The sequence below is a fragment of the Pseudorca crassidens genome, chromosome 9, assembly GCF_039906515.1.
Source record: "Pseudorca crassidens isolate mPseCra1 chromosome 9, mPseCra1.hap1, whole genome shotgun sequence".
NCBI lineage: Eukaryota > Metazoa > Chordata > Mammalia > Artiodactyla > Delphinidae > Pseudorca > Pseudorca crassidens.
The window spans coordinates 56142400-56158599 of NC_090304.1; the positions used below are offsets into that span (position 1 = coordinate 56142400).

Genomic DNA, 16200 nt, shown 5'->3' on the forward strand with positions numbered 1-16200 from the left:
CCACTTTTCCTTCATTTCACCGACCAAAGTCTAATCACATGACCATGCCTGAATTTACCAGCAGGGGGATGTATAGTCCTCCCAAAGGGAAGGGAACCAAATATTTTGCAGTTGTCCCACACAAATCTGGCCACCCTGTTCCATTTTCCTGAGTTTGTGGCCACTAAAGAAGACCTGACATTTTCTAACCTCTTTTACGAATAGGTATAATCATGTGACTGTGTTGTTTCTAATGGAATAACAGAAGTAACATACGCAACTTCTGCTTTGCTTATTAAAAGAAAACTGCATGCCCTGAACTTACTTTCTTTCTCCTTTCTGAGGCTGAAGTACATTATACAACACAGGAAAGCAAAATGTCCTAGGGTACAACAGTGAAATGAAAGAAACCTGGGTCTCTGAATAACCTCATGGAACACAACTGTCTCAAGAGTCTAGACCAGTCATTGTTATGATAGAGAGAAATAAACTTACTGCTTTTTTTCTCCCCTTTCTGGCTGCACTGTAGGGCATGCAGAATCTTAGTTCCTCGACCACGGATCAAACCTGTGCCTCCTGCATTGGGAGCTAAGAGTCTTAACCACCGGACCACCTGGGAAGTCCCAAGTTATTGCTTATTTAAGCAATTATATTTTGGAATCATTTTGTTACAGAAGTTTAGTCTCTACACTGACACAGATTCACTTTATTTTTTGAGTAAAGATGTTCACTATGTAATTGAGTATACTGGCCTTGGAACTAAGAAGATTCAGGATGAAAATATGACTCACTGGCATACGGGGTTTAAAGCCATGGGAATAAATACGATAATCCAGGGAGAGTGTATGAAATGAGACTAGAGGAGAGTCTAAAACAAAACTCTGTAGTACAAAAACCTTCAGGAGCTTAGATAAAAAGAAAGATCTGGCAAAGGAGACTACTAGGGATAGAAAGAAATCCAGGAAAGTACTGTAGGAAAGAAGGCAAAAGAAGAATGTTTGAAGGAAAGAACATGTAGAGAAACTGGGAAGATATGTAATAAATAGTGTCACTTGAATTTAGTAATAAGCGACACTGTTCAAACGCTTGAACTGAAAAAGAAATTTTATTGGAATGGAATTATGCAGAGGAGGAAATTTTCAATGGACTAAGGAGTGAATGGGAGGTAAAGAAACAGACTAGCAAACAAAGAAAATTATTTCAAGAGTTCTGTAAGATAGATAGCTTCTACGTGGCCCATAATGATCTTCACCTCCTGGTATTCATTCCCCTTATGTCATTCCTTCCCTTGTTCCTTCACCCCACCCGCTTTGGTTATGAGCCAAATCTAGTGATTTCATTCTAACAAATAAAATATGGCAAAGGTGATAGTACGTCATTTCCAAGATCTGGCTACAAAAAGACCATGAGTTCCATCTCAGGCACTCTCACTCACTGGCTCTGTTGCAATATTTTAAGCTGCCTTATGAAAAAGCCATGACAAGGAACCCAATCCTGTCAACAGCTATGTGACTGAGCTTGGAAGTGGATCCTCTTCCAGTTGAGCCTTCAGAGAAAACTGCAAGGCAAGCTGACAGCTTGACTATGTACAGCCTAATGACAGACACTGAGCCAGATTCCTAACACAAAAAAATTATGAGATAATAAATGTTTGATGTTCATTGTTTTAAGCTGCTCAGTTTGGGGGTAAGTTGTCATGAAAGCAATAAATAACTTATATAAAGGGGAAGAAGAGCAGATGGGTGGCAGCTGAAGGGAAATAAAGAGTTAATGGAGAGTTTATAGTTCTTTACTAAAATAGTAGAGACTTTAGCATATCAAAAAAGGATAAGGGAAAAATACACATTTATACGTAAGAGTGTATTTACAGGGCAGCGAAAGTCTTAAAAAACAGGGAAAAAAGGACTGTAAATATACATATGAAGTTAGCAAATCTCTATAAATATCTAAGTAGAAAAATTATTTTTTAATATTGAAGAAGGATATAATATATGTTAAGTAAGGGCAAAAAAAGTCTCAACAAAACTAGAGGGATCAAAATCAAACAAAGTATGTTCTCCTACACAATGGAATGGAATTAGAAATCAAAAACAGGAAAAAATTGGGAAATTCACAAACATGTGGAAACAACACACTACTAAATAACCAACGGGTCAAAAAAGAAATCACAAGGGAAAAGAGAAAATACTTAGAAATGAATGAAAACAAAAGAGAACATACTAATTTATTAAATGTAACTAAGCAGGGATTAGATGCAATAGCTGAAAATGCCTATACTGAAAAAGAGGAATACCTCAAATTAATAACCTAAACTTCCATGTTAGAAAAGAAGAGTAGGGACTTCCCTGGTGGCACAGTGGTTAAGAATCCACCTGCCAATGCTACAGACACAGGTTAGAGCCCTGGTCCGGGAATATCCCATGCCTCAGAGCAACTAAGCTGGTGCGCCACAACTACTGAGCCAGCACTCTAGAGCCTGCGCTCTAGAGCTCGCACTCTAGAGCCCGCGAGCCACAACTACTGAAGCCTACACGCCTAGAGCCCCATGCTCTGCAACAAGAGAAGCCACCGCAATGAGCAGCCCACGCACCACAACGAAGAGTAGCCCCTACTCACTGCAACTACAGAAAGCCTGCACGCAGCAACAAAGACCCAACGTGGCCAAAAATAAATAAAAAATTAATTTAAAAAAAGAAAAACAGAAATTCAATTAAACCAAAAGTTGGTCCTTAAAAAGATAAAATTTTACAAACCTCTAACTAGACTGGCCAGGAAAAAAGAGAACACTAAATCAGTAAAATGAGGAAAGAAAGAAGGAACATTACTACAGACTTTGCAGAACTAAAAAGAATTATAAGTGAATACTATGAACAACTGTATGCCAATAAATTAGATAAGCTAATAAAATGGACAATTTCCTAGAAAGGCACAAACTACTGAACTTGACACAAGAAGAAATACAAATCTGACTAAATCAATGACAATTAAAGAGACTGAATAAACAAACAAAAATTTTCAACAAAGAAAAGCCCAAGTGCACCTGGCTTCCCTGCTAAATTCTAATAAATACCTCACAAACACTTGCAAAAAAAACAAAAGCAGAGGAAACACTTCTCAATTCAACATAAGAGGCCAGCATTACCGAGATAGCAAAACCAGACAAAGACACCTCAAGAAAAAAAAAAAAAAAATACGGATATCCCTTATGAACATAGGCACAAAAATCCTCAAAAATAAATTAACAAACCAAATCTAGCAACAGATAAAAATGATTATGGACCATGACCAAGTGGGATTGGTTACAGGATTGCAAGGTTTCAACATATGAAAATTAATCAATGTAATATACCACATTAATAGAATAAAGGACAAAATTTGTGTGGTTAACTCAATAGATGCAGAAAAAACATCTGACAAAATCCAACAGCTTTCATGATAAAAACACTAAACAAACTAGGAAAAGAAGAGAATTTCCTCAACCTGATAAAGGACATCAATGAAAAACCCTCAAATAACACCATACTAAAAGTTGAAAGGCTGAAAACTTTCCCCCTAGGATCAGGAACATGACAAGGATGTCTGCTCTCACCATTTCTATTCAACAGTGTACCAGAGGTTCCAGCAAAGCAATTATGCAAGAAAAAGAAATAAAGCGTATCCAGATTGAAAAGGGGGAAGTAAGCCTATCTATGTTTGCAGATGACATAATCTTGTATATAGAAAATCTTAAGAATTCACAAAAAAAGCTATTTGAGCTAATAATGAGTTTGGCAAAGTTGCAACATACAAGATCAACATACAATCATTAGTCATATTTCTACACAATAGCAGTGAATGATATGAAAATGAAATTAAGAAAATTCCATTTACAATACCCTCAAAAACAGCAAAATGCTAAGGAATAAATTGAACAAAAGTATAAGACTGGAGTCAGAAAACTGCAAAACATTTTTGAAAGGAATTAAAGACCTACATATTTTGAAAGACATCCTATTTTCATGGATCAGAAAACTTACTACTGTTAAGAAGCCAATACTCCCCAAATCTATCTATAGATTATATACAATCCCTATGCAAATCCTAACTGGCATTTTTGCAGATACTGATAAGCTGATCCTCAAACTCATAAGGAAATGAAAGTGATGCAGAACAGCCAAAACAATTTTGGAAAAGATGAACAATTTCAAAATTTACCACAAAGTTGCAGTAATCAAGACTATATGGTACCAGCATAAATAACAACATGTAAGTCAACAGAATGAAAACTTCAGAAATAAACTCTCACATTTACGGTCAATTGACTTTCTACAAGGATGTCAAGGCAATCCAGTGAGGGAAAGAATGTTTTTTACAAATGGTAATAGAACAAATGTATATCTATGTGCAAAGAATATAGTTGGACTCCTATCTGAGAGTATATTCAAAAATTAAATGGGTTATAGATCTAAATTTAAGAACTAAAACTACAAACTCTTAAAACAAAATATAGAATTAAATCTTCATGACCTGGCTTGGGCAACAGTTTCTTATATATGACACCAAAGCACTAGCCACATTAGAAAAATATTGGACTTAATCAAAATGAAAACTTCCATGCATCAAAAGATATTACACAGAAACTGAAAAGACAACACACATAATGGGAGAAAATATTTGCAAACCATATATCTGGTAAGGGTCTAGTATGCAGAATATATAAAAAAAACTTTAAAAACTCAAAAACAAGAAGACAACCAATTAAAAAATGGACAAGGATGTGAATAGACATTTTTCCAAAGAAGATACACACAAAGTCCAACAAGCCCATGAAAAGAAGGTTCAACATCCTTTAATCATAAGGAAAATGTAAATCAAAACCATAATGAGATAGTACTTCATCCCCACTGGGAGGGCTAAAATCAATCAGTCAATAATAAGTGTTGGTAAGGTGGGATGTGGAAAAGTTGGAACCCTCATAGGTTCCTAGGGAAAAACGTTGGAGCTGTTTTGGAACAGTCTGGCAGTTCCTCAAAAAATTAAACAAAGAATTACCATATAACCCAGCAATTCTACCCTAGATATATACTCAAAAAACTGAATCACCTGTCTACCCAAAAATCTGTACACAAATGTTCATAGCAGTACTATTTATAATAGCCAAAAGGTAGAAACAAGGCAAATATTATAAACTGATAAGCAGATTAAATGTAATATTATCCACACAATGGAATATTATTCAAGCATAAAAACAAACAAAGTTCTGATACATGCTACAACACAGATGAACCTTGAAAACATTTTGCTAAGTGAAAGAAGCCAGACACAAAGGCTACTACAGATTCTGATTCCATTTATATGAAACCTCCATAATAGGCAAATTCACAGAGTCAGAAAACAGATCAGTGGTTGCTAAGGACTGGGGGAAAGGGGAAGTAATTGCTAATGGGTATGAGGTTTCTTCTGGGGCGATGAAGATGTTCTGGTTTGGATACTGGTGATGGTTGCACAACCTTGTGAATATACTAAAAACACTGAATTGTACACTTTCAAAGGGCAAATTTTATGTTATGTGAATGTATCTCAATTCAAAAAAATTGAGCTAGAACCTGCAGTTATGACCATAAAACTAAAGGGGTTTATAAAATCATCTTGTCCCAATTACCACATTTTATGAAGAAACTGAGATACAAGGGGGCAAAAGGAGATTATCCGTGGACCCAAATTTTGTTAACAGTAGAGTTGAGATTAGTATACAAGATATTTCTACCTCAGTTCTCAGAACATATACAAAACAAACCAACCCACTTTAATAAACAGATTTACAAACAACTACACCCTTTAAAATGTTATGTTAAAAACTACTGTCCTGAAATTCTAGCACCTCTTTTTAAGGTCCAGACCTAGATTGTTAATAAATATTTTGTTAAAGGCAAAGCAGCAACTTCACTGGTATCCACCCCCTGCCCCACTGGTATGTTTAAAAGGACTTTAAACAGTTAAAACTTTGCTCATTTATTATCCACAGTTTAATATAGTTCAGAGATTTAATTAAATATTAGTTAATCAAGGCTTTTAGAAAATCATACAGCATCAAATTTTTGAAATGCTGAGCCAACTTTCCAGGGCTTCAAACTTGTGCAAAAGTATTGAAATATATCTCATCTCATATTGGGCTTTTCAAAAGTTAAGACACTCCTACCACTTGCTGAGCGTTCAGGTCTATGCCTCCTCTCCCTGAATCTGGGGAGAACTGTGGTTGCTTCAACCAACAGAGTACAGTGAAAGTGACCTTTTCCAAATTCCCAACCCAGAGAGTCACTGAGCTGATTAAAATGATTATTGTTTTATGTCACTTAATTTAGAGTGGTGTGTTACACAGCAAAGATAACTGAAACAGCACATGTGATTTTTTATGATAAGAACAAGCAACTCCTGTTCCCTGATGGTTCCTCTTTTCATAGCACTCTACAATCATATGCACACGCCTGCAAAAGCAGTATGAAAATATATGTATACATAAACATACACTTTTAAAAAGACGATAAGAAAATTACAGGTTTTCAATCGCCTAAAAATGTAACCTAATATTCTAGTATGTTAGAGTTCAAAATATCACCCCCCTCCCTCACAAAATTGTGTGGATCTCAAAAGTTTGGATGCAATTCCATCCAGACAATTTTCCTGAATGGTCGTGCCCTTAATAGGGTTTATCCTAAAGCAATCATTTTCTGATTACCCAAGTTGTTCTCATTAAGGATAGGTTTGGCCTATTGTTAACTTAGAAGCCTTCCATACTGACCTAAAGGTCTTTGGACATTTTACTTTTTAAGTAAAAGACAAATTTTGGCTCTGTCTACACATACTATGTGATCTCAAAGAAAAATGACAACTTTGTTGGGCCTCATCTATAGCTTAATTGAGTTGATCAGGACGATTTTAAGAAATCATGAAAGAAACTGAGAGAAAACATGAAAAAGTCCTGAGCACAGTGTTTGACACAAAAGATAACACCTCTGAAATCTAACTTTGGGACTCTAGACTATTGCTTAGTAGCTGCAAAAAAGAATCACATACCTGTAGTAATCATATAGATTTCTGAGTCATATTTTACAACTTTTAGGAGACCATTTTAAAAATCAGAGCATATTATGCAACATAACATCGATTTATGCTAGATAGAATATAGAGAAGGTGATTTACAAATATTTACCTTGATCAAATATTTTTCCCATCTATCTGCTGTAACAGATTTGCCAATCTTCCTCATCAACTTCAAATGGAGCTCCACCAATTCTTTAGGTACTTAAAAGGAAGAAAAAATACTGTTAGCCAGCAAAATAAAACATTTGTAAACATTTAGGATCATAAAAAAAGAACTTTCTTCAATGCTGAATACTTTTTCAAAATAGATGTTGATTTAGTTATCTTTTAGAACTCTGAATCAGAAAAGACTAAACTAGGGCAAGAAATAACTGAAAACTACTTTTTAAAACATGAACAAGAATATTCATGTTTTCTTTCAAAACATCAACAATTAAGAGTGAACTCTAATGTAAACTGCAGACTTTTGGGTGATAACAATGTGTCAATGTAGGTTCATCAATTTCAACGAATGTACCATAGTAGTGTGGGATGTGGACAGTGAGAGAGGTTGTACATGTGCGGAGGAAGAGGGTATATGTGAACTCTCTCTACTTTGTGCTCAATTTTTTTTGTGAATCTAAAACTGCTCTAAAAAATAAAGTCTATAAAAAATACCATAAAGTAAAATCACTTAACTATACAACTAAAATTTCTACTGTGTTTCTCATACCACATATTTGGTTTCTTGACTGAGATTGCAGACCAAGACACAGATTCACAGAATCAGAAAGGAATCAACCAATATAAATTCCAAATTGACAGATATCTCAGAAATAGAGTCTAATTGGTTTTCAAGCTGTTGAAGAAAACTACTCTTCTGACCCATCCCTTAGCTAATGTGCTAAACTCCTCTATAGCATCCCTATAAATCTCTGCTTGACAAACTACAGGGACAGAAAATTTACTTAACCTTCCAAAATTCTAATTATTAGAAAGTTACCCTTACACAAAGTAAAAAATCTGCCTCCCTACACCTTCCTCCCATTTCTTGCTCTTATTCTCTAGTTTCAAAGAAAATACTTTCAATTCCTCTTTTATTGGAAACTTCAAATATTTGAACACAGCTGTATCTTCCCTCAAGTTTTCTCTTCCAACTGTAAACAACCAGATTTCCTCCAAATATCCCCTGGACATCATCTGATTATATGGTATAACTGTATTAATTAGACCTGAGGGAAATAAAGGACACACACATTTAGCAATTCCCAAATACCAAATACTGCTAGTAACCTAAGAGAAATTACATTTATACTATCTAAAAAGTTTCCCTAATCAAATACATTAGGGAAATATATATTTATTTTTACCACAGAACTTCCCGAAGTCTTAATTGATTAGTCTTATATAAATAGTCTTATATCCCTATCTTGGATATAATCTGCAGCATTCCCTAATATATTTGATCATGGAATCTTTTTCTGTGAAACACACAATACCTTGTAGTATACAAGTGCTCTGAAGTACAGGTTGGGAAGTGATGGACTAATTTTTTTCATTCATTCTTTCAGATTCTTTATGCTCCAGTAAAGCCACTTCTAACTTGAAATGACCCTGAAGCATAAAAACATTTCACTATTCAACAAATTTCTGTGGGTCCACTATTAGTAAGCAAGAAATAGTCTCTACCTTTAATGAGCCTACTTAAGGGAGTCTTCTCTGGGGTGGGGGGGTGGGGAGGTAAATGGTGGGTGAGTTGGAGGTAAAGGAAAGAAGCAGGGGAGGGATGATTACAGATGAGTAAACAGACAATCAAACTAAGCCAAGACCAGAATACACAGGATTGAGGGTGGAGTGGAGAAAAGGGGGAAAGGACACTGCTTATGAAAGTAACAAATACAAAAGGCTGAAAAACAAAGTGAGCATGGAAGTGGAAGCACTCAGAAAAGGGGTACGATCATGAAGAATCTTATAAGAACAGGCTACAAAGTTTACATTTTATTAAAAAGTTTAAGTGAGAGTGCTCTATAATTTAGAAAGATCTCAAAAACTGAACTGTAGGAAAACAGATAGCTTTTATTTGCTTATTTGTTTTAGGAGGTGGTGTGCAGGGTAGAGACGATATAAATTCAGGAAAATATCAATCCAGAAAGATGGGAGTAACCTGAAGGCAGAGGTGGTACCAAGAGAAGTGGGGGGATTTGAGATATGTTTAGGAAACAAATAATAAAACTTAGGGACTGGCTGACTGAGCAAAGGGAAAGCATCAAGAAAAACTGAGGCACTGAATTAGGCAACTGAGTAGATGCCAATGACAATACATCAGGAAGAAAAAGACCTGGGCTCAATTCTCAGCTCTACTACTTAAGACAAGGAGACCATGATTCTGGTCAAGTTCTTTAAACAATGACTCTCAAATTCCTCGTCTGTAATAAAGGGTTGAACTGGCTATCTTACAGTTTTAAAAACAGGAAACATTATACAGGGCTTCCCTGGTGGCGCAGTGGTTAAGAATCCACCTGCCAATGCAGGGGACACAGGTTCGAGCCCTGGTCCGGGAAGATCCCACATGCCGTAGAGCAACTAAGCCCATGCGCCACAACTACTGAGCCCACATGCTACAACTACTGAAGCCCGCGTGCCTAGAGCCCCTGCTCCACAACAAGAAAAGCCACCGCAATGAGAACCCTGCACACCACAACGAAGAGTAGCCCCTGCTTGCCACAACTAGAGAAAGCCCGCGCGCAGCAACAAAGACCCAATGCAGCCAAAAATATATAAATTAATAATAATTAAAAAAAGAAAACATTATACAAAGCTAAAATACCTTTATTTTCACTTCTGTCATGACATTTGGGGAACCAAGGTCAGTTTCAATTTCTTTTTCCTTTTCCCCAAACATAGTAGTCTTAATGATTCTACCTTTCTACATCTCAAACCTGCTCCCTATCTCCCCCAATTTCTCTATGATATCATTGCACCTTCTCACTTCAGAAAAACAGGTATGGATACTCTCCTGTAACCAAAGCAATCTTTAAAAAAAAAAATACTGCTTTCATGTCACTTCCCAGTTCATAAATATCTTTGATGGCTCCTAGATACTTATATAAACTCATCTAGATTTCTTACCCTAGCCAAAGAGTCCCAATATTCAATTTCAACCTAACTCTCCAATCCTTCCCTCTTACTTCTGCACTGAAATGCTTGATTCAAGTCATTCTGGCCTGTTCACTATCCACTAAGCATACCCAGTCTACAACCTATCTGGGCTTTTATTCAAGCGCTCCAGTTTACTGTTTTCTGCCACTTGAATCATATTCATCTTTTAATGTTGGGTCAATAAAAGCCCTAAAAGTCTCTGGGATACCTTTCCAATGATTCCAGCAACGTCTTTTTCCTGGGAATGCCCACAGTATTCATATTATCTATATCACTCATTTATCAGGTAAAAGCTCTGCACCTGTGTTTTATGCATATCCTCCACATCACAGACAAATGAAACCACAAAAAGTTTTGATGCAATTGGTACTATTTTTAAAAATCCAAGAGGACAAAAGTAAATATATGCAAAAAATGTTTTTCATCCCACTTCGCAAATATAGTCATTCTTGATTTAGGCATGTAGAAGTAGATTTCTTTATTAAAGCATTGGCTGTTACACAGTACTATCCAATAAAAATATAAAATGAGCCACATAATTTCAAATTTTCTATTAGTTCATTCATAAAAGTAAAAAAAAACAGGTCAAAATTAATTTTAACAATTTATGTTATGTAGCACTATATAGCTCAATGTTATTTCAACATACTATCAGCATTTAAAATTTCAGACTTTTACTTGACATTTTACTTATTTTTTTAATTTATAACTCAATTAAAATTATACATCATTGACATATCACAGTATTACTTTCAGGTGTACAACATAATGATTTAATATTTGTATACACTGCAAAATGATCACAATAAGTCTAGTTACACCCACCACCATACATAGTTACAAATTGTTTTTCTTATGAGAACTTTTAAGATCTCCTTGCTTAGCAACTTTCAAATATGCAGTACACTATTATTTTTTTTTCTTTTTTCTTTTAGTACACTATTATTAACTGTAGTCACCATTCTGTATATTACCTCCCCATGACTTATTTATTTTATAACTGAAAGTTTGTACCTTTCGACCGTCTTCAACCATTGTACACTTTTGGGGTGATACCTAGTATTCAAAACATATCATTTTACCCTTACAGCATATCTCAATTCACCCTAGCCATATTTCAAGTGCTCAAGGGCCACATATGGCTACTGGCTACTGTACTGGATCACACAGAGCTAGCACGTTTAAACCTAAAATTTAGAACTCACAATTTACTAACAATTTACTTAATTTTTTTTTTTTTTTTTGGTGATACAACTGACATATAACACTATATTTAGTTTCAGGTGTACAACATAATGACTTGATATTTGTAAATACTGCAAAATGATCACCACAATATGTCTAGTTAACATCCAATTTACTTATATTTTTTTGTTACAAATAGAACTGACAGGCTAATAACCTTATGGACACTTGTAGCTCTTAATATTTTGCCAGTCAATAAGAAGCAGACAAAAACTTCAATAGAAAAGTTAAATTGAAAATATTATAATTCCCATACTTTGCATTCTCTAAACAGTGCAGTCTATATCTGCACTTTTCAAAACAGCAGCCATTAGCTACATGTGACTATTTAGCACTTGATATGTGGCTAATAAAACTAAGGAATTAGACTTTTAATTTTACTTATTTTTAATTAACTTAAATAGCCACATGTGGTAAGTGGCTAGGGTTTGGGGCAGTGCAGCTATAAAATATCAATCATATTTTTTAAACACATGATCATTTTCTATAACACGCACTGACGATCTATAAATTCACTTATTTATCACCTGGAACATTTCCTAAATAATTTCATTTTGAGAACATTAGGTAATTATTAACTTCCTTCTAAGAATTATCTATTAACCAATTTCATGTCATTCTGAAAAATACAGGTTTTGTCCCAATTGAACCAAGATCTCTACCTTTTCACATGACAGATTTGATATATAACCTTTAACAGACACGTTTCTTTCACAAGGCCTCAAGAAGGTGAAAGGTTCTGAAGCAGAAGAAAAGGTCAGGTGCTGTGTGAATTCATGAAGGGCCTGCCAAAATGATGCAGGTATGAAACAGCAGTAAGTGGTTAGGATCCCAGAATGTATTACTGATCCAATCACCCAAAGATGTTCTATAGTTACGTTTTTCTAAGCATCTTTCCAGCACCAAGCCTTAAGAATGCTGCTGCTTCTGAAATTCTAGTTTTATTATGTACAATTCTCTTTTTAATGGCAGAAATTTACAGCTGGTCATAATAACTAAATTACGTAATTCCTCTCATTTCTCATTGAAGTCTTTTACTTAAACTTCCTCTACGGTTGTAAGCAGCGATACACTTAGAGTCACAACACAGTTGATTTTATGTAGGCCATTGATAAAAGAACACTGATTTCAGATACAGGGATTTAAGTATAAGCTTACAAAAAGATTTTACTTACTGCCAGTTTCTACAAACTCTGTTGGGGGAGCACAGTTTTAACCATAATGACACTGGTCCCACAGTCCACTTGATCCTTGAAGTAACTATTATGTTTTTATATACCTTATCTGCAAAAAGTTCATTTAATCAATCATCTTAAAGTTTTCAGAAAAGCAAGAAAAAAAAGAAGTCTCAAGACTATGAACTAAAACTTTGGTCATTATCTGAAAAGCTACAGTTTATAGATGCGAGATGCCAGGTAAGTGTAATATAAATCACTAAGCTCAGCTTTCCATTATTACCATAATGGAAAAAAAAAAATCCAAGAATAGTTGTTATGTAAGCAGGCAAACCAAGGGGTTTCTAATGCTCCATTTAGGTTTTGGGTTTCATTTAGAATCATACTGCTGTTCCCATATAGGTAAAGAAACACACCAAACATGGCTCAGATTATTTCAGAACCAAAGCCGTGAAAACATCTCTGCTACAAAGAAAGTAATCAGTGTACTACTATAAACATCAGTATGGCTGGAGGCTCGAATAACCAGCATTCAGCACCTCTTCCTGAAGGAGAAGGTAGATGTTTATGGGGAGGAAAGACCTCTAGGTAAGATGATGTGAGCCACCCTCACATCAGTCAGTCTTTAAAGGGTTACTCTTTCCTTATATGTACTTGAAAAACAGCATCCTGGCAGAGGGAATCCGAGGTACTTGAGGCAATGGCTTCCAATAACATACACCTCCAACTCTAATCAGATAATTCTATTTCCCTTCTCTCTTTTCTCTCTACTCAATTTAATAATCATGGGAGGGGTGGGGGGATGGGTAGGGAAGGAAGGAAAGAGAGACCCAAAACAAATTTTAAAAGAAAGAAATAATGATATCATGGTATTTAAGGAAGAGGAGGGATTTTTTTCCCTCAACATCTTTTCCTCTAATTATTTTAAATCTAGTGAAAGGTTGAAAGACTAGTACACCTGTCACCTAAATGCACCAACTGCTAACATTTTAGGTAAACATTTTTATACAGGATAAAACCATCAGCAAAAGGTTCTCTAATAAAAAAAAGAATGAAAAGCAGCAGCCAACCAAACCAAGGAAGGGAAGAACATGCCAGGCACAAGGAAATGCCTGTAGAGAAGACCTGAGGCAGATAAAAGCTTCCAGTGTGGCAGGAAAGAGAAAATGGTAAAAGATGCCACTGAAGAAGTAAGCAAAGGTCATATCTTATAAAGCCTTGAGGTTCGTGTAAAGAGTTTTGATTATATTTTGAGTGTAATGAGAAATCAAGGGAGGAATTTAGGAAAGTTTCCTGATCTAAGTTTTTAAAAGATCATTCTTTGTCTAGGCTCTGCTTCATAATAACCTAAGCAGCAGAGGACAGATGGAGTTACAGATGAAACAAAATTACAAAATTTCACTGAATCTAGGTGATGAGCACGTGAAACTGCATTATACAGCTTTCTAACTTTGTATAAGTGGGGAATACGACTAGACTAACTAGGAGGCTAGTGCCATACTTCAGGCAAGAGATAATGATGGCTTGGACGAAGGTGGCAGCAGTGGAGATTTAGAGAAGTACCCTCAAGGAAAACTGCAAAATCTAGGAAATTTCAAAATTTCTAAAATATTTTCTAACAAGCACCTTCACCAATCTCAATCTGAGAAAGTAACTACTATATATCTGTCTTCTATGTGATTCCTATTGATTTGTTCATTTTTAAAAGCAGAAACCACAACTTTTTGTTTGATTAGTCATGATTTAGAAAGACAACATATACACACAGACATTTAATAATAAAGTTAAATAAATTTATGTGTACCGTGTCTTATTTCTCATACTCTTCATCATTTCAAATGTTCATACTGCACTTAAAAGCCTGCACTTAATATTTCAACTAAGTATTCTTTTTTTTTTTTTTTTTTTTTTGCGGCACACGGGCCTCTTACTGTTGCAGTCTCTCCCGTTGCGGAGCACAGGCTCCAGACGGGCAGACTCAGCGGCCATGGCTCACGGGCCCAGCCGCTCCGCGGCATGTGGGATCCTCCCAGACCGGGGCACAAACCCATGTCCCCTGCATTGGCAGGTGGACTCTCAACCACTGCGCCACCAGGGAAGCCCAACTAAGTATTCTTTAAAACTGCGTTACATGTATATTATGAAAAGCACTAGAAAGAGTCAAGAGAAAGAGGTGCAAACCTCAATTTTCTCATCCATAAATGGAGTTCTACCAGATGATCTAAAGTCTTCCAGCTCTAATATTCAATGTCCAAGTCTAAGTATTGAGGCAGGTATTTATTTGCCTTAGAATAACACAGCAGTCGTCATAGGATTTAGCATTTTTGAACTGAAAGCACACTATCTGATAAACTAGAAAACTTAGCAACTAAGATGTGATGTCAATTGCTCAAGGTCGAAGAGAGCCCAAGCAAGATCCCAGACCTCTGGCCTTCCAATCCAAGGCTCTTCCTAATGTTTCTTAAAGTACCAAATGGATGGAGGAATAGTTCAGAAGACCTGACTTATGAATCAAGCCACCCTTTCGGCATAGCTCAGTATCTGGGTTTTTATCTTTTACCTTGGGTTGTTCCTGCCTATGCACTCTGAGGCATTAACCATTTCTAAAATGTAATCCAGCTTTCTGTAACAACAGAAAGACTGCTACTCCTCCTCCCAATCCATTCTTTCTTTTTTCAACAGCTTTATTGAAAAGTAATTTACATACCATACACTTCATCCTTTTAAAGTACACAAATCAATGGGTTTTGGTATGTTTTATGATTAATGTTTAAATTGTGGTAAAATACAAATAACATAAAATTTGTCATCTTAACCATTTTAAGTGTAAAATTCAGTGGCATTAATAACATTCACAAAGTTGTGCAACCATGACTGCTGTTGCTGTTTTCCTATCCGTTTCCATAGTTAAAAGTTTTGAAACAGTCACTTCACTTCCAAATTGCTTTCTGGAAAATTTACAATTATAAAAGTGAAGTCCACTACAGTATATATTCTCCGTGGGAGCAATACTGCACCCAAGAGGGCAAAAACTGATCCTTGAGGAGGGCAAAAAATCTCAGATATGGTTTACAGTTCTCAGCAACTTAACCCTACCTGACAAAATCTTACCCCTTAGTATTTAAATTCTCTTGCTAGGGAAAAATTAATTTTAAATTAAAGTTTTCTCTTTAGGAGTGTGATCATGGGAAAAAGAAAAAAAAAAGGTTGAGAAACACTGTGCTTTAGAATTCAAAAGCAAACACTGTTACTCAAAATGTAAAGCACCATCTTTAGACAATGCTCAACCTGCGAAAGAGGCTGTATCCACTGAAACCAAAGCCAAGCTGCAAACTGCCTTGCTACCCCACAAGAACTGATTTTATCCATAATGTTAAACACAATAATGGGAAAAATTATGTTACAATTTTAATATTTAAATAAAGCAGAAAACCAAGCATGCTAGCTAAAAAATTGTTTTAAATTTATCCCCAATACTGATAATTAAGAGAGAGTAAGAATTAAGTATAAAACAGAAAAAGAGAAAGAAAATAAAGGTAGGCTCTTTGACATCATATAGTCTTAACTACCTTTACAGTCTCAC

General features: G+C 35.6%; 1 protein-coding gene across 3 annotated transcripts in view; it reads right to left on the minus strand.

Moving 5' to 3' along the window:
* The window catches only part of RSF1 (remodeling and spacing factor 1), a 165655-nt gene that overhangs the window by 115495 nt on the left and 33960 nt on the right, over positions 1–16200 (minus strand). For all 3 annotated transcript variants that reach the window (XM_067750468.1, XM_067750465.1, XM_067750466.1), the window contains exon 2: positions 7169–7260. In XM_067750468.1, the coding sequence (XP_067606569.1) occupies positions 7169–7260 (92 nt within the window). The remainder of the gene's footprint in view (positions 1–7168; positions 7261–16200) is intronic.